The 21,542-nt window shown below is 45.3% G+C and overlaps 1 protein-coding gene across 4 annotated transcripts in view; it reads right to left on the bottom strand.

Moving 5' to 3' along the window:
• Positions 1-19,334, bottom strand: part of LOC309517756 (trafficking kinesin-binding protein 1-like) — a 36,253-nt gene extending 16,919 nt beyond the window's left edge. For 3 of the 4 annotated variants that reach the window (XR_014213252.1, XR_014213253.1, XR_014213254.1), the window contains exons 1-4: positions 18,858-19,332; positions 3,901-3,977; positions 1,423-1,539; positions 479-579 (exon numbers count right to left, since the gene is read on the bottom strand). Coding sequence is in view for 1 of the 4 variants with exons in the window: in XM_082197222.1 (XP_082053348.1) it covers positions 479-579; positions 1,423-1,539; positions 3,901-3,977; positions 18,858-18,996 (434 nt within the window). In the remaining 3 variants the exon portion in view is untranslated. Of the gene's footprint in view, positions 1-478; positions 580-1,422; positions 1,540-3,900; positions 3,978-18,857 lie in introns of all 4 variants that reach the window. The other variant, XM_082197222.1, reaches the window with a different exon arrangement.
• Between the last annotated feature and the right edge of the window lie 2,208 nt (positions 19,335-21,542).

Below are 21,542 nucleotides of genomic sequence, written 5' to 3'. Positions count from 1 at the left end.
CTCATGTGCACCTCCATTTTCAGAACCTTAAAACCAAAAAAAGTATTTGCTGGCGAATGTAAATGTGCCATCAGATCTAAAGCGCACCTTAGTTTTCGCAAAGTAATTTGGCCCAAAAAGGTGAGCCTTAGATTTGAGGAAATACGGTATTTCTTCCTGCCTCGCCTGCAAGGCCATTGCATCTCTCACCCCACCTGGTGGTTAAATGAAGAACAACAGCTCCTCTTCCCGTTTTAATTTTGCATTTAACGCAATTAGAGAAAAGCACAGGGGAGATGCTAGCCATTTTTCAGATCTGCTGGCATGAACGATGTACACTGCAGAATTTCCGAAGACTCTAGGTGGGGTTTCTTTCTCCTCGTTCCACATTGGATTCGTCTCGCTACATGGAGAGGATGGGCAGGAGGACGGCAGCAGAAATTACACGGTTTGACCTGTGCAGAAGGTCTCCCCTTCCACCCCAGCTTGAGATACTCACGGAGTGGAGGTGGCAGAGGTCGGCTCGCTCTCCTCTGTGTTGTTGGTGTACAGGTGCAGAAGGTCGTCCCGCATTGATATCTCATGGCGAAGCTGAGCTATCTTGAAGTGGGGAGGGGGAGAGAGAAGAGGCACAATGGGTCCCATGGAAGGAAAAAGTAGAAGTTGAACCTTCTAATCTGAAAGCCCTGCTACCCCTTAACTTAAGATCTTATAGTCGCTCAGAGGTGGGGGACATTTTGAGGCCCAAAAGGTTGCATTCCCTTGTGGACAACTTTCCAGGGACTGCACACCAGTGGTGTCAGAGGCAAAACTGAGCACAGCAAAGAATCAGAGGGGACTAAAAGGGTCATCTGTTCAAACCCTGTTTGATGCAGGAATATTCTGCCCAGCTTGGGACTTGAACCCACGACCTTGAGATTAAGAGGCCAATGCTCTACTGACTGAGCTATACATCCTGTCTTCATTGAGGAGGCTACATTCCAGCCATGCAAAGTCAGAAGCTTTAATACACAGACACCCATCTCTCCATCCAGGCAAGCAAGAGGCCTTATTACAGTTCAAGGACACATTCCAGCAAAGCAAAAGGACTCAAGGAGGGTGCAAAGTAGAGTTGGTGAGGGGCGTGCCCTTAGGGAGAGTCCTAAGGGCTGGATAGAGAGGGTTGATGGGAGTTGTAGTCCAACAACCGCTGGGAACCCAAGCTTGAGAAGTACCCTATGCACCCAACAGAAATATATTCCCTGCACGCATCCTTCCTGCATTTACTGCCATACACACAACCAGCTGACTTTTTCTCCCAGCCCTCAGCTTATCTCTCCACCTCCTATCCATCCTGAGTGGGGTGGTGAGGGGGGGCAAACAAACTCCCCGTGTTTCATGTACACGTACGTAGTGTCAGCTTCCTCCCTGGTCAGCAACGGGCACCGGAAGGGGCTTCCTCACCTCTTCCTTTGCCAATTCAAGCTGTTCTTCCAAGAGTTCATTGCGTTCCGACAAGCTCCGGTTCTGCTTCAGCAGCGATTGTCCGATGCGGGCGGCTAGCTCCAGGTCATGCTCCTTCTGTGGGGATGGGGGGAAAGCCCAGGAGCAGTTATAACAGAGCAGGCTTCTTGCCTCCTCCTTCTCCCTTCCCTGCTCCATGCTGCCTGCTGAAATTTGATTCTGAAACATCCACTTTTCAAGAGCTCCTCGGTCCAGCATATCTGAAGGAGCGTCTCCACCCCCATCGTTCTACCCGGACACTGAGGTCCAGCGCCGAGGGCCTTCTGGCGGTTTCCTCATTGCGAGAAGCCAAGTTACAGGGAACCAGGCAGAGGGCCTTCTCGGTAGTGGCGCCCGCCCTGTAGAACGCCCTCCCACCAGATGTCAAAGAGAACAACAACTACCAGACTTTTAGAAGACATCTGAAGACAGCCCTGTTTAGGGAAGCATTTAATGTTTGATGCATTACGGTATTTTAATATTTGGTTGGAAGCTGCCCAGAGTTGCTGGGGAAGCCCAGCCAGATGGGCGGGATATAGATAAAAAATTATTATTATTATTATTATTATTATTATTATTATTATTATTATTATTATTATTCCCTTCTTGCCCATGCCACTCCAAACAAAGATCCTTCTTGGGGGACTTTTCCTGACTGTTGAATAGCCAGCTGGCTTTATCCATCTATCGGGGACTGCCATCACTTCTATCAGTGGGGTAGGAGAGCTGAACATAATGCAAATATATTTCACCTCCAGTAACCAACGCGCCCCTTGGGTTTCAGATACTACATGGGTAGGCTGAGCTGTAGAATCGTAGCATTGGAAGGGAGCAAGAGGGCCCTGGAGTCCAAGCCCCTGCAATGCAGGAATATTTTGCCCAGTACGGGGTTTGAACCCACGACCCTGAGATTAAGAGTCTCCTGCTCTACCAACTGAGCTATGTCAGAGCACTAAGCCTCCTAGATTAAAATATACATCAGAAGCCTTAGTTTGGTCAAAATTGAGTATACACCTCCAGAGCAAACGCTGAATACATTACTTCTGGTAAATGACCCACCATAGCTGCTAGAGGGGCATATGAAAGTTTGTGTCTCGGGCTTTTTAGACTCGTCTACCCATGTGCAACCTAAACTAAAGGGGCACATTGATTGCCAGATGTGATTTCTTTCTTTTTGTATATATTTTATTGGTTTTCCATTTTTAACATTAATATAACGTCTTATTTCCTTTTACAAATTTTTAGCTCTACTGAGCCACTCAACTTCCCTCCATCCTGTTATCTGGTTTTTGTATACCTACATCATATTTCCACACATTTGTTATCATCTCTATTCTAGCTTTTCCCCTTAATATTGGACCAATCAGACTGCTGCAGTTTGGATCCTATTCAACTCAGTACATAACAATTATTTTAGTCTTCAAGCACATGTAGAAGGTTCTTTCTATTAAACATTGTGAGGTTTATCTCAATCCTGCTAGTGTCTTTATATGTTTACAATGATTGTCTATATACTGAATAAATTTACTCCTCTCTCTCTGGAACACTTGGTCACTCTGGTTTCGGATTTTCCCCGTCAGCTTTACCAATTCTGCATAGTCCATCATCTTCATCTGCGATTCTTCAACCGTTGGTAATTCTTGCTGTTTTCACTTTGGGGCTAATAAAGGTCTAGCTGCCGTAGTGGCATACATGAACAATTTCTGGTCGACTTTTGGTATTTCCTCTCCTGTCATACCCAACAGAAATGCTTCAGGGTTTTTTGGGAAGGTATACTTAAACATTTTTTTAAACTCATTATATTTTCCCAAAATAGTTCAGCTTTATTGTATGCCCACCACATATGGTAAAAATCCCCTTCTTTAGCATTACTTTTCCAACAATTCTTATTTCTCATTCTATAAAAGTAAAGGGTAAAGGGACCCCTGACCATTAGGTCCAGTCGTGGCCGACTCTGGGGTTGTGGCGCTCATCTTGCTTTACTGGCCGAGGGAGCCGGCGTACAGCTTCCAGGTCATGTGGCCAGCATGACTAAGCCGCTTCTGACGAACCAAAGCAGTGCACGGAAACGCCATTTACCTTCCCGCCGGGGTGGTACCTATTTATCTACTTGCACTTCGATGTGCTTTTGAACTGCTAGGTTGGTAGGAGAAGGGATCGAGCAACGGGAGCTCACCCCGTCGCGGGGATTCGAACCGCCAGCCTTCTGATCGGCAAGCCCTAGGCTCTGTGGTTTAACCCACAGCGCCACCCGCATCCCTCTTCTCATTCTATACATTTTAGCTATGGTAATTTAGTTGGAGTTAAATACTATCTATACATCATTTTTCTATGCATGCATGCATTTTTTTCTTTCAACTCTCCGACCCCACTATATGACTTCAACAGGACTTGGCGCAGTGTTTGATCTTCAAATAGTCAGTAGCAAATGAAGGTTACCTCTTCTAGCAGGCTGGTGACGGCATCTATGTCATGGTAGGTCTTAGTGATCCTGCTAACCCGCTCAGAACAGAGCACTGTGGGAAAACAGAGGGCGGGGGGGAAGAGTTAGTTGACATCTGTACATCAGTAATCCTGTTAAGGCAGGACCAACTTAGGGCAGTGTACCTCGTGCTACAAAGCATCAAGATCAAAGAGCAAAATCCTAAACAAAGTAAATCTGAATTCTGTGATCTGTATGAATTATGCACATTAAACATATTTCGCATGCATCCTCTTACGTTTGCAAAACTTAGGGCCCCTCAAGATGGCCTGATTGTTCAACATGCACCCTGGTTTTTTGTGCATAGCTTACAGAGAGGTCAGACCATATCCAGCCTTTACTGAGCATGCATACGGGGCAGTTACACGATAATGAACATTCATCCTGCATTCGTCCCAATTTGCTTATGGAGTGTTTGTGTGTCTTTCAGTCAATCGTTCGTTCATTCACACACACACACACACACACACACACACACACACACACAGCATCAGCATTTCCATGCAGCAAATAGTCCGATCATTATTTTAAAGTGGGTTTGTTGTGTTGGTTTCTGCTTCCTTCACTGTGCAGCGAAGTGGGCCTTGAGGACAGAAGCTGGTTCCTCAATGAACTACTATGCCAAGCTGCATGGTATGGCTCTTGCTGAAGGTGGAGATGTGCGTAAACACCTGATGGAGATGCAGAATCTGAGACATGAGCTGCAACAGAGAGGACTCAACTTTCCAGAGGCTGTGTATTCCTTCATGATACTACATTCTTTGGGTCCAAGTTGGGAGTCCGTTGCCACTCAGATTGCTGTTCAACCAACTGCTCAGCTCACAGTAGCCTATGTTACTGCCGTGATCCAGAATGAAGCAGATCGCCGGGGTGCTAGCTGCATGGGTAAGGGGGAGTCTTCACAGACGTCATCCCAGAGTGCAGTGGAACCACCAGAGGGCGCCAAAGCTTTGAAGGCAGAGAAATGCTACTCGTGTGGACGTCTAGGCCATATGAAGAGGGAATGCAGATATCCCAAGCCCAAGACAGAGCAGCGCAGCGGAAGCTCATCGCGTGGAAAAGGCCAAAGCAAAGGCAAAGGTCCGGTGTCCAGGACAACGCAGCACAAGGCAATGGTCTCACGCTTCACTCCAAACGTCGCAAAGGTCCAGAAGACGTCTAGATCTTTCTTCGTTGTTGATTCAGCAGCTACCCACCACATGTGCAACGATAAGCGACTGTTCGTGTCTTTTACACCGCAGGAAGGTGCGATTCACCAGGCGGATGACCACACGATCCCCAGTCAAGGCTACGGAACTGTTGTGCTTCACAGTTTGGACTTATCGATACAGGATGTACTGTATGTTCCAGATGCCACACACAATCTTCTAAGTGTGATGCAGCTGAATGAACACAACATTGACGTTTCCTTCAAGAACAAGAAATGCACCATCACAAAGAAAGACGATTATGTTTTGCATGCTGAATGTGTTGATCGTTTGTTTGTTTTGTATTATGATGATGTTGTGCAGAATGATACTTGTTGCATTGCAGGTTCTAACAAAAGTTTGCATGCAGGATGTATTCATGATTTTCACAGGAAATTTGGTCATTTGCATTTTGAGGCAGTATCGAAAATGCCTGCCTTGGTTGAAGGTATGACTATTAAACCCTGCAGGTACCACATGAAGTGCAAGGCATGCGCAGCAAACAAGGTAAAAATGGCTGTGAAAGGTAAGGTGTCTAGTAGGCAAGCTACAGAACCGTACCAGATTGTTCATGCTGATTTAGTTGGTCCACTATCGCCCTCTTTGGGTGGCAATAGGTTCTTCATGGTTCTCATTGATGCATTTTCCAGGTATATTTATGTGTACAATCTCAAGCAGAAATCAGAGGCTTTTCCAAGGTTTAAGGAATTCTGTGCTTGGTTGGAAAATGTGCACGGTAAGAAGATAAAAATTCTTTTCACAGATCGCGGGGGAGAATTCACTTCTCAGCAGTTTGAAGCTTTTCTGACTGAGAAAGGAATTCAACACGATTTGTCCAGTCCTCGCTCGCCATGGCAGAATGGACTTTGCGAAAGGGCAAATCAAACATTGCTTCAAGGGTTAAAAACCTTGCTGCATGATGCCAATCTTCCAGAGAGTTATTGGGCCGAAGCTCTCTCGTGTTTTATTTACAGTTACAATCGCAGGTTATCTTCAGCGATTGGTTGTACCCCCTATGAGAAGATGTTTGGCAAGAAACCATACATCAAACACATGAAAATTTTTGGTTCTGATATGTGGATTCACTCACCACAAAGCTCCAAATTAGGCAAACGTGGTTTGCATGGTATCTTTCTAGGTTATCAGAAAGGTTCTTACAGAATAATGATGACTGACTCTAAGACAATTAGGCTCACAAGAAGTGTTGAGTACAATGCCAAGTGGGGGGAGAACGTGGGAATTTTCCAATGTTATCCTGATGACAGTGATGAGACTGAGGATAAGCAACAACAACCCACACCCACTGATGAAGGTTCTGATTCTGAGTCTGAAACTGAATCGGATAATTCAGAGGATTTCAAGAGTGCGAAAGCCTCTATGCGACCCTCTGAAAGCTCTGATCAGGAATTGGAAGAACCATTGTTCACAATAGGTCACTTTTCTCCTAAGAAGGAAGAGGAGAGTGTTGAAGACCAAAGACTGATTCGCAGGTCACAAAGAGCCACAAAAGGCAGACCTCCAAAGAGATTTGCTGATGAATTTGCTAAGACAGCAGTAGCAGCTGTTAAAAGCTCCAAGAAGGTTTTTGAACCTTCAAGTTTCCAACAAATCCAGGATTTGGATTCTAAGGAAGCTGAGCCATGGTTAAATGCCATGAAGGCTGAGCTTGATTCCTTAGAAAGGAACAAAACTTGGGAGCTAGTTCCAGTAGTTCCAGGAATGAAACTGCTTGGAAGCAAATGGGTCTTCAAAGCGAAGACTGATCAAAATGGCAAGATAGTCAGACACAAAGCCAGATTGGTAGCCAGAGGTTTTGCACAGGTACCAGGTGAAGACTATCACGAGACCTACTCACCCACAGTGAGATATGAGAGCATTAGGCTTATGCTCAAGCTAGCTGCAGAGGAGAATCTTACACATTAGTCACCACGATGTGAATACAGCATTTTTGTACGGATCTCTAGGTGAATCACTTTATATGCTTCCACCTGATGGCGTACAGGTAAAACAGGGATTTGTTTGTGCTCTGAAGAAGTCCCTTTATGGTCTCAAACAAAGTGCACGGTGTTGGCACACGAAACTCACTGAAGCATTGTTTTCTCTAGGTTTTCAGCAAGGGAAAGCTGATCCATGTGTATTTGTCAAAGAGGAGGGGCAAAAGAAGCTGTATTGTTTGTTTTATGTTGATGATATTTTATTCTTTTGGAAAGATGCCACAATGTACAATAACGCCCTAGCTCAACTGAAAAAGCACTTTGACATGAAAGATCTTGGTGAGGTAAACAACTACCTATCTCTGGAAATAGAGAAAGATCAAAGTGGTAACATTCTAGTACATCAGTCAAGGAAAATTGCTGATGTGTTAAGCAAACTAAACCTGATGGATGCTAACCCTGTAGACACACCGATGACAACAGGTTATCAGGTAGAAGACACTGAAGAAGCGTTTTCTGACACTACACTGTACAGAAGTGTGCTAGGCAAGCTAAACTTCATTGCCAGATATTCAAGACCTGATATTGCTGTTAGCTGTAATTTGCTAAGCAGACAAGTTAACAATCCTACTGTTAAGGATTGGAAAGCTCTGAAACGCATAGCACGCTATTTGAAAGGCACTATGCATTACAGACTGAGATTTAACAATCAGAAGTCTGGTGGTCTTGAGATTTTTGCAGATGCAAGTTTTGGAAGTGACACTACAGACAGGAAAAGTACGTCTGGAGTTTGCTACATGTACAATCAGGGTCTATTTGATTGGTCATGCAAGAAGCAAACAACAATTAGCTTAAGTACTTGTGAAGCTGAACTGAATGCACTGTCTTATTCACTTAAGGATTGTGAATGGTTGTTACAATTGTGCAAAGACATGAAAATTCCTGTCAAATGTCCAATCCAGGTTTACCAGGACAACAAAGCATGTTTGGCTTTGCTGAATTCGGAAGGTTGTAAGCAAAGCACGAAGCACTTGCAGTTGAAGGTGCAACATGCTAGGGAACATATTCAGAAGGGACTCGTAACGGTGTCCTATATGCCAGGTAATGAAATTCCTGCTGATGTATTGTCCAAGATTGTATCAAGGGATCAACACTGTACCTATGTACAGAAGTTGGGTTTGTACTGATATTGTACGAGCACGCTGCCCAGTGATGTTCACAGAAAGGGGGAGGATGTTGGTTTCTGCTTCCTTCACTGTGCAGCGAAGTGCTTGTCACAAGACAATGTTTACATTCCACAGTCAGAGTACTGTTGGGTTTTCCCACGGGAATGGGAAGCTGGATGTGACGTACACTGGTTTCCTGTTTTTCACTTTTTTTCTCTCGGTGTTAGTTATTCCAAGGAGAAGGACGGTTGCTTCTCTGCTCCCGCAGAGGCAAGATGCATGTTTGTAATTTCTCAACAATGAACTGAAAATAAAGCAACTTTAAGCATGTGGCACGTACTGTTCGTCATTCCGTTGTGCTAAAGGACTCTGCAATATCAACATGTTGCACTAGGGCAATAGAGTCCTTCATCATTCCACTTCAAATGTGCAAACCTGAAGTTTGGGAATGCAGTTATATCCCTCCTGCAAAAAAAAGTGAGTCTTGAGGCACCTTTAATTCATTCTCTAGCCTGAAGCTGTCTTATACAGAACCAGACCATTGTTCCAGCGAGCTCTGCACTGTGGACACTGGCTGGCAGCACCTCTCCAGGATATTCGGCAAGAGGTTGATCTCTCCTAGGCCTACCTGGAGATAAAGGTAAAGGGACCCCTGACCATTAGGTCCAGTCGTGGCCGAGTCTGAGGTTGCGGCGCTCATCTTGCTTTATTGGCCGAGGGAGCCGGCGTACAGCTTCCGGGTCATGTGGCCAGCATGACTAAGCCGCTTCTGGCGAACCAAAGCAGTGCACGGAAATGCCGTTTACCTTCCTGCTGGAGCAGTACCTATACATCTCCTTGCACTTTGACGTGCTTTCAAACTGCTAGGTTGGCAGGAGCAGGGATCGAGCAATGGGAGCTCACCCCATCGTGGGGATTTGAACCGCTGACCTTCTGATCGGCAAGCCCTAGGCTCTGTGGTTTAACCCACAGCGCCATCCGCGTCCTACCTGGAGATGCCAGGGACTAAACCTGAGACCTGAGACTTCTGCATGCAAAGCAGTGGCTCAGCTGCTGAGCTATCTATCCCAGAAGAAAGTCTACTGAAAACACACACACAAACACAAATGATCTTTAAAAAGAACAACCTTTGCTTACAGAGCAGCTGGGCATACTGCATACCAGAGTGCCAGCGAGACCCCAAGACATCTGCCATCTTTATTTCCCCAGGCTTGTTTAAGTTTTGATATCTACCCAAGCTGTTGTAGCCAACAGATTTCAGGCAGGGCTGAGGGCCCAATCCACATCCAATGCACTGGGCTCAGAAAAGCCTGTTATTGCTCATCAGAGAAAGCCCTGCCACAAGGGTGCCAACTTGAATAAAATATTTGGGGGGGGGCAGGTAAGCCCTGCCACATATAATTGATCACATGATGTGATGCACACACACACACACACACACACACACACACACGCACACACCATTTGAATGGCAATGCCCATCATCTTTAGGGTGGGTTCGGCCCCCTCAAATATTTTATTGGGTGGGGGCAAAGCCCCCTTAGCCCCTAGGAGTTGGCTCCTATGCCCTGACAACAACAGCCAGAGTTGGGGTTCCCTCTGCCCCCACAAGTCTGAAATCCAGCCCAAATCTGCATTCACACTTACAAAGAAGCAGATGCAAATATAATGCAAATTTGTGCGATGACACAAGTTTTTTAAGAACCTTGCACCATCACCATCCCTGTTCAGCAGGCACCTCCTATACTATTCAAAGCATATGTTTTCAGCCATTATGGACAGAGACTTATAACTACGGTAAATCATGAAAGTGGAGATTTGCAGAATGTTGAATTCTGTTGTTAATAATAGTCATCATCATCAGTAGTTTTTCGGTGCTGGCATAGAACACATCCAGCCATGAGATAATTTTATTCCAGGAGGAGGGAACACTCCCCAAAGCTTAGCGCACAATTTTTTGTGTGAAAACAACGGAGTCAAGCATTCTGCTAGCATTATGCCAGTACTGTATTGTGCCAGCTGCATTGGCTGTCACATTTGTTTCAACTTAGAAGGTTGATTTTGTCCTTTGAATTATTTTTTAACAACAATAACAGCACCCCCCCAAACCACATTTGCATCTCTTTAGCCAAAATCATGCATCTTAAAAAAACTGTAAAAAACTTGCACTACAGAAACCGGTTTTCTGCAAGGAGTAACAGTCACAGACACTCCCACTTTCTCTGTTTGCTTAAAACCACTCAGTGAACCCTCAAGACTACAGTGGTACCTCGGGTTAAATACTTAATTCGTTCCGGAGGTCCGTTCTTAACCTGAAACTGTTCTTAACTTGAAGCACCACTTTAGCTAATGGGGCCTCCTGCTGCTGCCGCGCTGCCGGAGCACGATTTCTGTTCTCATCCTGAAGCAAAGTTCTTAACCTGAAGCACTATTTCTGGGTTAGCAGAGTCTGTAACCTGAAGCGTATGTAACTTGAAGCATATGTAGCCCGAGGTACCATTGTACTCGAATTTGAACCCAGATTTTCCAGATCCTAAGCTTTTTCCAGGTAACAATTACCTTTTTCATTCCCGCACATCTGTAACACAACAATGTCAGCTACGTAGGCCAGAAGACTTGCTCCATTTATAAACTGCTCTCTTCCCACTTTCCAGCCCACAGTTAACAATATTCACATAGAACGCAAGAAGTGCTTCAAAAGTGTTTTTATAACGCAGTGTGTGAAAATGCTCCACTCTAGCCTAAGGGCCAAGTAGATGGTATAAATTGCATTTACTAAATTTGGTTCCTGGCAGGGACAAGTAACGTCCCGTTCCGAAGCAAAAGCGTGTTGGTGCTAAGCGAAATGCATGTTGTCTCAAGCTGGAAAAGAGAAAAAAGGAAAAACAGCCAGGCCAAGATGGGATTGAAGGAGACATTTCCGGTGCTCAAACAAGCTCCTCTACGGAGTCAATCTTGCCCTATTTAGCCTCTCTCTAAGGGCAGTGTCAGTTCCAATCAGATTTGCATCACTTCCCCACACACACCTTTTGCCCAAGGCTCCTTAGCTAAGGTTGGCTTCATGGTCTTTCTTTGCAAGGGAAAATCTGACATCTCCAAATACAAGAGACTGAAGGAAGTGACCTCTCTCCCCTCTTAATGCCAGGAACTGTGCAGCGGAGCCACTGAAAGGGACCGACAACAGGATGTCAATTACAAAATGGTTACCTATAAGTGTGGCGTCTTATGGATGTACAGGGTGGGTTTGATTGAAATCAAATCAATTTAAATCACTAGTCAGTAAGACTTGATTTAAATCATTTTTTTTTACAGAAAGACTCATTCTTGCTGGTATAATCTTAATATTTACAACCAGAGGAAAATTTCATTTTTGGAATAATAAATTTTCAGAGTAGTTTTTATAGTTATATCAAGAATTGCTGATTTGGTTATACTATTAGAAGTACATTGACAGATAATTATGAAATTATTGTGAGGTTTAATAAGTTAACTGTTTATATTTGGACAACTTTTCTGCTGTACTTTACTGGAAGGAGAAAAATAATCATTTCCTTAAAAACAATTTAAACAGTTTATTTAATTTAAACAGTAACGTTATAGCAAATGTATAATGTATAATGTTTGTTGAGTTTTAGCACACATGAAAAACTTAAAACAAATCCTTATTCCCTGATGAATAGCCTTTGGACTACTGTATAATGTAACTTAAATAGAAAACTAGCTTTAGAAAGATTTTTCCTCCAAAAGCATTTTATTTTAAAAATCCACTTTAAATCAAAAAAATCCAATGTAAATAAAAAAAATCTTTTTTATTTTTAAAAAAAATCATTGATTTTTATCCACTCTGTGGATGTATGTTAATGAGGGATAGGAAGAATTCAACATACGTTTGTCAGAGGAAAACAAAAAGAATGTTTCCACAATGGCCTCTGTTGGGCTGAAATGCCTTTATGATGCATGCTTCATCCAATGTGATTCAACCTGTTCTCCAAAATTTTCAGCACAATAGTAAGCTGTTTTGTTTCTAAAAGGCACTCAAGGTCATGCGTGAAGTAGGTAGTTAGGGAACTCTGGAGAAACCTTCCCCACAACGGCGGAGAACTTCCATTATTCTTGGATGTCGGCTGTTATGTACTGAAGTTCTCACCCTGGGCCAGCAGGGGGATACTGTAGATAGTTATGCAAATGAAGGATCGAAAGTGACGTTCAGTGATTGGATAGTTTGTATGCAAATGAAGGATCGAAAGTGACATTCAGTGATTGGCTAGTTTTAGAAAATGGCAACAGTTACATTGTTCTGGAGCTCTATATAAGCAGGCTGACTGAGCTGCTCAGTTAGTTCTGTTCCAGCTTACAAATAAAGAGCTGCTTTGGAGAAATCGCTGTGTCGTCTGCTATGTCAACCCACAACTTAACATCGGCCATGTTGGATGAAGCTGATGGGGGAACCGCAGCTCGAGGGCCTAGATCTAGGCTGTATTTGGATGCTGCCTTATGCATAGTTAAACCACTGATCCATCCACCTCAATATTGTCAATATCAAGGATAGCTGTTGTCCTGCCGACGTTGGTCTCCTGACTCCCAGCATGACCAACGGCTAGGGATTATGGCAGCTGGAGTCCAACTACATCTGAAGGAAAACACATTGGCTACCTCCTGTCTATGCAGACTGACAAGGAGTGATTCACTGCCTTGCCTGGGTTCAACCTGGGACCTTATTCAGGCAAACCATGTGATCCACCTCAGAGATACAACCCATCCCACTAGGAAATCAGCTGTAAACAGTTGCCTCTAAATTTCCATTTTGTTCAAGCACAATCTGCTGTAGGTGAGGGGAAAGAATATTTCACATTCCACCGGATCTAATCGAGATCTAAGATCCAGGAACCATGTTGCCCTGCTTGGGGGCTTTTGCCCCTGCAACCGTTCCAACAGGAGTTATGCACTGTGCTAATACAGTGGTACCTCGGGTTAAGTACTTAATTCGTTCCGGAGGTCCGTTCTTAACCTGAAACTGTTCTTAAACTGAAGCACCACTTTAGCTAATGGGGCCTCCTGCTGCCACCGCACCGCCGGAGCACGATTTCTGTTCTCATCCTGAAGCAAAGTTCTTAACCCGAGGTAATATTTCTGGGTTAGCAGAGTCTGTAACCTGAAGAGTATGTAACCTGAGGTACCACTGTAGTCTGAAATAAAGGGAGCAGAGAAATGTCCAAGCAAGGGGATGACAGAGATCCAGAACTCTCTGAAGTTTTCACTCAGAGCCACGGTCCCAAATAAGTCCCTTCTGCTCACCTCGGCTTCTCACCCTTACGCTGTTGGGTTCAAGCAACTGCAGATCATTGCCCTGCAGAGCTAAGCCTATCTGTTCCCAGCCACAGCCGTCTGACGCAAGGAAAGTAGGTTAGCTGGAACTATCGGAGACGACATCAAATCCCATTATGCACTTCTCGGATGAGGCTGTTGCGCAATGGAGTCGGGCCACAGTCAAAGCGGTTATGATCCCTGTCCACTCCCTCACCCAGTCCAGTCCTTCCCCACCCGGCTGCCATTAAAGCAAGCCAGCCAGCCAGCTAACCCCGCCTCCTTTCTTGCGTGCGTGCCTAGTGGCATGTCTGCACAGCGGGGAGACGCCATGATGGTCCTGCAGTCGGCATGCCCGCCTGCCTGCCCAGCCCCCTTCGTGCCATACAGGGACCCCCCTCCCTTTGGCACCTCATCATCCATATGAGCCATAATTGGAAATAATTGGAGCATGAATTCCAGCAGAGCAGGGATAAACAAGACAGCTGCGCAGTTGCCCGTGGCCCTTGTTCACCTAGCTATTCCCCTGCACAGCCAGCACGGACTTGCCGTTCTACCATCTCCTTTGCTTTTGTACAACAAACATAGGAAATAAGTCAGGGTCCAAGATTTTAAGGATTCGGACATTCCAGTCTTTCCGGGTCTAGCGTTACAAAATATGCCCCCTTTGAAAACACATCAGGCAGCCTCCTGTTATAAGCCGTAACATTCAAGTAAGCAGTATTGACCTACTTTGCAGGGGTGTGGTGAGGATCACTAAGTGCAAGGCATGTGAAGCGCTGCTGCTAGTGGGATTTCCAAAGCTGAAGTCTTTAGGGGCATGTAAAGAATATGCTTCACTTTTATCCCCTTCTGTTTTTTGCCCTCCATCGGAAAGGCTGGTCTACACATTATAGCTAGTGCATCGAGAGCACCCTGTTGTCAAAGGGTGGTTCATTACACATATCAGGCAGCTTCCATTATTTACTCTAAACATTGGTACACCCCCAGCTTTCAGACATGTCTGCTCCCGACAATTTTGCTATTACAAGTCGCTCCCTTTCTGCTGTGGTTGGTGCACAGGGGAGATAAGAGTGACCTGATGAACAAGGACCAGGGTGCTGGCAATACACGTGATCCATAGATCATGACTCAGTCTGCAGGAGGATGCGGGAATGTTCAAGGCCTGGCATCTCTGGGTAGCAGTGCTAGAAACTCAGATATGTAAGCTAGGCGCCAAATGGTACCTTAAACCTAGGTTACAGTCGCCACAATGAAACATCCAGGTGCCATTCCCCTCCCCGCTGGATGAATATTGATAATATTGCTCATTTCCTTTCTATACCTCTTTATATTTTAAAGAACAAAGTGGTTACAACACATTAAAACATTAAACAAAACAATCCAGAATAAAACTAGTTCAAGCTTCAAGGAAAATATTTCAGGTCCTCTAGGCATCCAGAGATTTTCATGTGGTCACATTTGGACCCATGGCAACTGCACTTCATCAAGGCTTTTAAACAGGTGAAATCCTTGCAGCCTCAGTGGAATATGGCTTCCAATGGGTCCACGGAGCTCAGATCAACAAGTTCAAGTCTTGCCTCCAGGCTAAATCCTACACACACGCCCCCCCCCCCACACACATACGTCACACCAAATAATCTATATAGTACACAGCACAAGATAACGTAACACCATACATTTCAAACAAGCCAGGACACTTTCAATAGGCTTAAGAACAGCAAGCTGAAAGAAAAATCTACAGCCCCAAACCCAGTGTCAGTGTGCTGGAAGGAAAATGACTCTCTCACCCCACATAAAGCAGAATTAGAATTACTAAGCATCAAGCAAAACACAGCCACTAGGTCTCCCCAAAAGGAAATTAATTTCTGTTTCAGCATTATATTAGTTTATTTACAAAACTTCCTTCCCTCCCTTCACTGTCAAGGGATCTCAGGGCAGGACACAACAATAAAACCAACATTTTCTCTCTCTATATAAAATAAATCAATAAGCACTAAAACAGAAATATTGTCCTCCTGTCTCTCATTGTAACGGCCCTCAAATACCTTGGAGAGAAAATACCCCCTCAATACTTCAGAAGGAAGATAAATGATGAGTATTTATTTTATCTTTATTGAGCTTTCGGATTAAGGCCTTTATTTAGGCCTTAATCCAGGAGCTTAATAGTGATAAATGAAACAATGGGCAGCTACCGTGAGGTAAACTTCAAAATGGGATGCGGGCAGAAGGCATCCTTGATCCCTTTCGCAGCCAGACGGTCAACCCAAATCTTGGCCCATGAAGCAGGTCAACTCGAGACACAAAAGCCCCAAGGAAAAGGAGGAAACAGGTAGCTGGGAACAGAATTGTTTGGGTGTTGGTTTAAGTATTGGTGGATATTCCACATCCTACATCGGTATGTGCGTATTGGCTGATCTCATGAACAGTGTCCCCAATGAAGCTTTAGAAAATAATAATAATTGTGTAAGGCAGCTTACACACACACAAAAAGAGCAACCAATCTTACACATGCATGCCATCAAATTAGCAGAGAAGGATGGTGCATTAGAGTGAATGAGAGCCTGCCCCACCCACCTGAGTTTGCTCTCAGGCTCAGCCAGCCCCTACCTGACTGCCTTCTTTCTTGCAACCAATCAGAGAGTGGTGGCATTGGCTCTGGCGCCCCCTACTGTTGATCTCCCTGCCTCCCACCCTACCAGTCCCCATTGGCACCAGCTCCGCCTTCTCCCTGTCTTCTGCTCTACCTGTCCCCAAAGGACACCAGCCAGCACCAATTGAAAGAAAGAAGCCAGCTATTAAAACCTAACAGTGATGCTAAACTACTGGAGGTGCAAGGGGCCTTGGTCACACCAAGGCTGATATACTACAATGCCTAGCAAACAATGCAGCATATTCAGACAAAATACCCAAGACTTCAACTAGTGAGTTTCCTTGTCTTATTTGCAAGGCTGGTCTACCTTATCCTGCCCAGGGACCACCACACGATTGGTAGGACACCTGCTTTTTGCAGAGCATTCCTATGAATCATTGAGTGGACATTCCTACCCCACACCTCCAAGTTCATTAAAAAACCCATGGAAAAAATAATATGGAGCCAAGTTCACACAAGCAAGTTCAAAGGTTTGATCATAACCCAACCATGGCATTGCATGTAGGAACGAGCCATTGCATTTCAAACCTCAAAGGCAAATCCCATCACCTGGAATCCTTTCAACCACAAGATAATTTATTTTCCTACAACTTCTCCTATAAGTGCAGGTGCAGAAAATCTAATGGTGAGTCATCAAGAGAGGCATATGTGAATTCAGCTCTATTGAACTCCCAGCGTCCCATTGCACACGTGGCAATTTTGTATATGAACACAGGAAAAAAATGTATATATTCAACAACGAAAGGAACCTGCAGTCTGTCCCCAGCTCTCTTGGCAAGTGATCCTGCATAATACATTTTTCTCCCAAAGCCAGGTCTTATTCCTATACAAACATGTATGAAAGAACATATGAGGCCCAGAGATTGTGCAGATCCTCAGACGCCTCATTTATTTTTTAACAGAAAACGGAGCGCCTCCCTTTTCGAAGTCTGTTGTCCTTGATTGCCCTGCATTTAGAGGACCAACATTCTTCTACAGGAAATGTTGATAAAACTCTTATTTACAAAACTTCTCTCTCTATAGATCAGGGAACCCTCTGCTCACCTCAAGCATTTCATTGTTTTCACACAAGAGAGACCACCCAGCCCCTCAAAATCACCATGCTTAATTACATTTAAACAAGGGTCTAATAGGAACACTTCTTTGTCAGTTTAATAGAGAGACAACTCTGAGGGGAAGAAAACAGCTATTCTCCTCCTCCCTCACTCCAAAAAAACACTTCCAGGGCTCTTTAAACTATCAGGCCTGGCCCCATTCCTCCCTATGAGATGCCAGTAAACAGTAATGAATTGCCACACACCCATATAATTTTTGTTTAACTGTCTGCATGGGATCTTAAACTCCAAATATCATGATGTTTCACTTCCAGCTTCGCTTTGGTGGGTGAAGAAGAGAAAGAAGTGGGAATTAAGATGGGAAAATCTGCAAAGGTCATTTGATCTAATTCACCTGTTGAAAGGCAGGACAGACCATCTACCTATAATGGTGATCCCAGACTCCAGATTTCTCTCTACTCCCAACTGAGGAAGGTGTCAGTGTAGAGGTTAGAGTGTCCAACCAGTACCTGGGGTACCAGAGTTCGAATCCTGACTCGGCCACTTGGGTGAGCTTGGGCCAGGCCTTGTTTCTCTACACAATCTCCCTCACAGGATGGTTGCGAGGCTAAAAACAGAGGTGGGGGGGGGGGAAGAGCTACGTGCACCACCTTGCGCTTCTTGCGGGAAAAGTGGGATGGAAGTGCAATGCTAAATAAAACAAACAAGAACTCAGAGGAGTAAAGTGAGAGTCAGTCAGGACTTCTGGGTTCTTTTCTCAGCCTGAAGAGGCAAGCTCCAACAAAGTGGTTTAAACCATCAAGCTGGGAGCCAGCTTTGTCCCTTAAAACTGGCTGCGCTCCTGGGGCCTTCAAGAGCATCCCTGAAAAGCAGGAACAAAACCAGGGAGGCTATTTCAGCCGTGACAACGAAGTGGTGGAGAAAGCACACACCTGCAAGTGTGTGTCAGGTGGATGCTGAAGCCACAGGGGCAGAGCCTGGGTGGGGTTGGGAAGGCCAGCCCTACAGAAAGAGGAAAAGAACAGGCACACTTCCTTGCTAACCTTCTGGAAGAAAGGTGGGTTACAGGCAGTAACTGCCAGCTTCTCCCAGACACACACCTGCCCAGCATCTATTGCAGTCAGGTATAGCAGGGTCCAGACACTGCAGCCTCTCTGGGTGGCTGGGATTTGTTGGCCTGCTTTTTAAACGTATATCACTGTTTTTAGTTTTCCTTTTGTTTTGGTTTCATCTCGCTTTTGATTTTTGGCATTGCATTATACTGTAAGTCGCTTTACATTTTGTAAAGGGAGAAAAAAAGTGGTGCGTAAGTCCAGTAAGTAAAATACCAACAGGCAAGCCTTCCAACAACTCTGTTCCATCTCAGCACACAGGGGGATAAAGATTTTTTTTATATACATACACACCAGAAACCCATCGTCTATCCCTACCATATAGCATCTGGGTCCAGAGACAATGCTTTGCAATCTCCCCACCACCAACTCAGGTCGTCTGTTCACAAACATCTTCAGGAGCTCAAAGGAGTCTGAAGGTCAGAGACCGCAATATCAATCCTCGCACCCGCGCTGCCCTCTCTTCCCAACCCTACCTCCCATTTATCCCCCTGCCTTCTTACCCTCCTCCAGCTCCTGGGATATCAAGTCCGTGTTATCAGCCAGCTCCGTGTTCCCGTTGACTTCGTCGTAAGAGGCAGGGCTGGTCCAGAATTCCATCCCCTGCGAGACCAGCAATTCCCCGACCTCCGTGGGCAACATGAATCTAACAGGAGGACACGCGCCTCTTCCCTTCCTCCCAGCAAGAGGCCAAACAGTTGTGCAAAGCAAGCAGAGGGGCTGCAAACGCGTGTATAAGCGGAGCAAACGCAACCCTCCTGCGCTGTTTTGCAATGCAGCCTCTACTTGCCCTTACCCACCCTTATTTATAGAGTCTGCTGTCCACCTGCTTGGGAAGAGTCCACTGTCGCCTCAACAAATAGGGGGGGGTCTACAGGAGGGAGGGGCGAAAATAGACCATTCGCACAGCTCAGAGCATCTCGTCAAAAGAGCTGCGCAAAGCACAGAGGGCGCAGCTTGCTAGCTGAGAACCGAAGGCTTGGGTAGTAGAGTTGCAAATGGAAAATGGGGAATGGGCGGGGGACGGGTGGGGGAGAAGCAGCCAGCCTCCCCCTGTTGTTATGCAGCAGAATGGTCTATCCCACTCCCAGCTCCATCTTTATGCAGTATTTTTTTCTGAATGGGAGGGTGTGGGTTGGTGTGGTTTCAGCTATTTCACCACGGACACGCTTTCTTCCTCTCTGGATCAATTCACCCAAACTAACCACCACATGCTGATTTTGTACTCAGTAGCATAGATCAGTCGGACTCTTTACCCCATGCATAACAATGCATTGGGGAGGGGAAGGATAGATGATAGATAGATAGATAGATAGATAGATAGATAGCCATATTTAATCGTCTTAGTGTTACATGCATCTGAGCAAAGGGGGCTGGAAAGGGTGTAAGGACTTATGTAAGCATGTTTACACACATAAGGTATTGGCAGTCTGCCTTTACTAGAAACTGTCAAGGACTAGAGATCTAGTAGTAGTTTCCAGTCTCTGAGCCCTTCCTGGGCTTGTATGTGGAGGAATCTTTTAATGGAATACTGATCAGCATTATCACCTGCTACTGCATGCAGTTTGGGCTGTTGTTAAAGGCAAAGGAGCTAGAGAAAACAAAACAAAAAAAAGTTGGTGGTCCTAACTTTGGTGTGAATGCATGGTGTGGTACTTAACAACAGTACAGCATACAGGCAGCGCCTCTTGAGAAGGATTTCAATCTGCATTAGAGGGACTAGGGTAGTTTCTAAAAAGAGAGCAATCAGATTTCCATAGGCACTTTGTGGGGAGTGAAATAACTCAGTGTGGCATGACTGGGACTTTCCTGCGATGTATTTTAGGGACAGTTACAGGAGACTGAAGCGGATCCCAGTGTGATCAGGTTAAGCATTTGAGAAGTGGTTAAACGGGGGTCTCTAGGAAGAGCCTCTTCATGTCAAGCTGGTGTGCTTGTTGCTGCCACTTCGCTGCAGCCCATTGTGCAAACCCTGGGCAGACTCTCACCAAGGATCTGCCTTTGGAGTTAGCTAATAATTATTTAAGCACACACCCCACCTTTTTATATAAAAGTAATCCATCATGATCAGTTTTTCCCCACCTTTGGGGAACTGCTAGAGCTGCTGCTATCATTTTATATGGTTCTGTTGGCTCAATACCAGTCCCCTATGTCCAGGTCACCTACATATTGCATAGTGTAGGGTTTTGGCAGCTGCAGAGCTTCCATCAGACGTGGCGTTTCAGGCAGCGTGAAAAGGTTTCGAGGGAGTCCTGAATAATTTACGTAGGGGCTTTAATAATGGAAGACATTTTTGCTGGAAGGAGGAGGAAGGGAGCTCTTGCCAAGGATTGTGGAGAATGACAGGGCAGCAGGAAAGACACCACCATCACCAAGGTTTGCATTTTAAAAAAGAGGCAGCTCACCTGTGGCTCTCCATGTGTCTGGTGGACTACAGCTCCCATAATCCCTGACCATTGGGCCCTGCTAGTTAAGGCAGATGTGAGCTGCAGTCCCATAATATGTGGATCCAGGGCCATGGGTTAGCCACCCTCTATTTTAGAAGGAGGTTTGGATTTTGAGGGGATCAAAAATGAAGGTGCCAGATAAACTTCCCCAGGGATTGAACCTGTGACCTTCTGCATGCCAAGCATATGCTCTCCTGCTGAGCTACAACCCTTTCCCAGCACTGCACAGAAGGGAAGCAGAAGGCCCTGTGTGGCTGAGACAGCTATAGATAGAAGCAAATATGGACAGAGGTAAGTGGCGCACAGGAGGCAGGTAATCCCCCTCCATAATTAGCTGTCCTGTTTTGGTTACCCTGCAATCTGCTTAGCTACCCGGGGGATCTTTGCAGAGGAAGATTAGTTGGAGAGCTCAGTTTTTTTTGGGGGGGGTGTCACAATGCAAGCCATGCTTTCGAGCACACGATCCTACACATGTGCAGCCTCAAATGCGCCCACCCACTCAGAAAAAGAACACACAGCATACTAAAGATAACACAAAGAGAGGAAGAAGGTAATTTGGTCTAGGGTAGCAATGCATCTTCGGCTGAAGAGCAGAACATGAACCCTTCCAGAACGGAGGCAGCCGGTGACAATTCTGGTGACTGCGGCAATTGGAGAAAGGAGCAGATCTTCATTATGCTGCTGGACCATGCCTGTAAGTGGAGGGCTGTTCACACAACACATTTTCCCCGCACGCCACAA

The sequence above is a fragment of the Podarcis vaucheri genome (genome assembly GCF_965113315.1).
Source record: "Podarcis vaucheri genome assembly, chromosome: 13".
Lineage (NCBI taxonomy): Eukaryota > Metazoa > Chordata > Lepidosauria > Squamata > Lacertidae > Podarcis > Podarcis vaucheri.
This window is presented reverse-complemented; position numbering and strand designations above follow the sequence as displayed.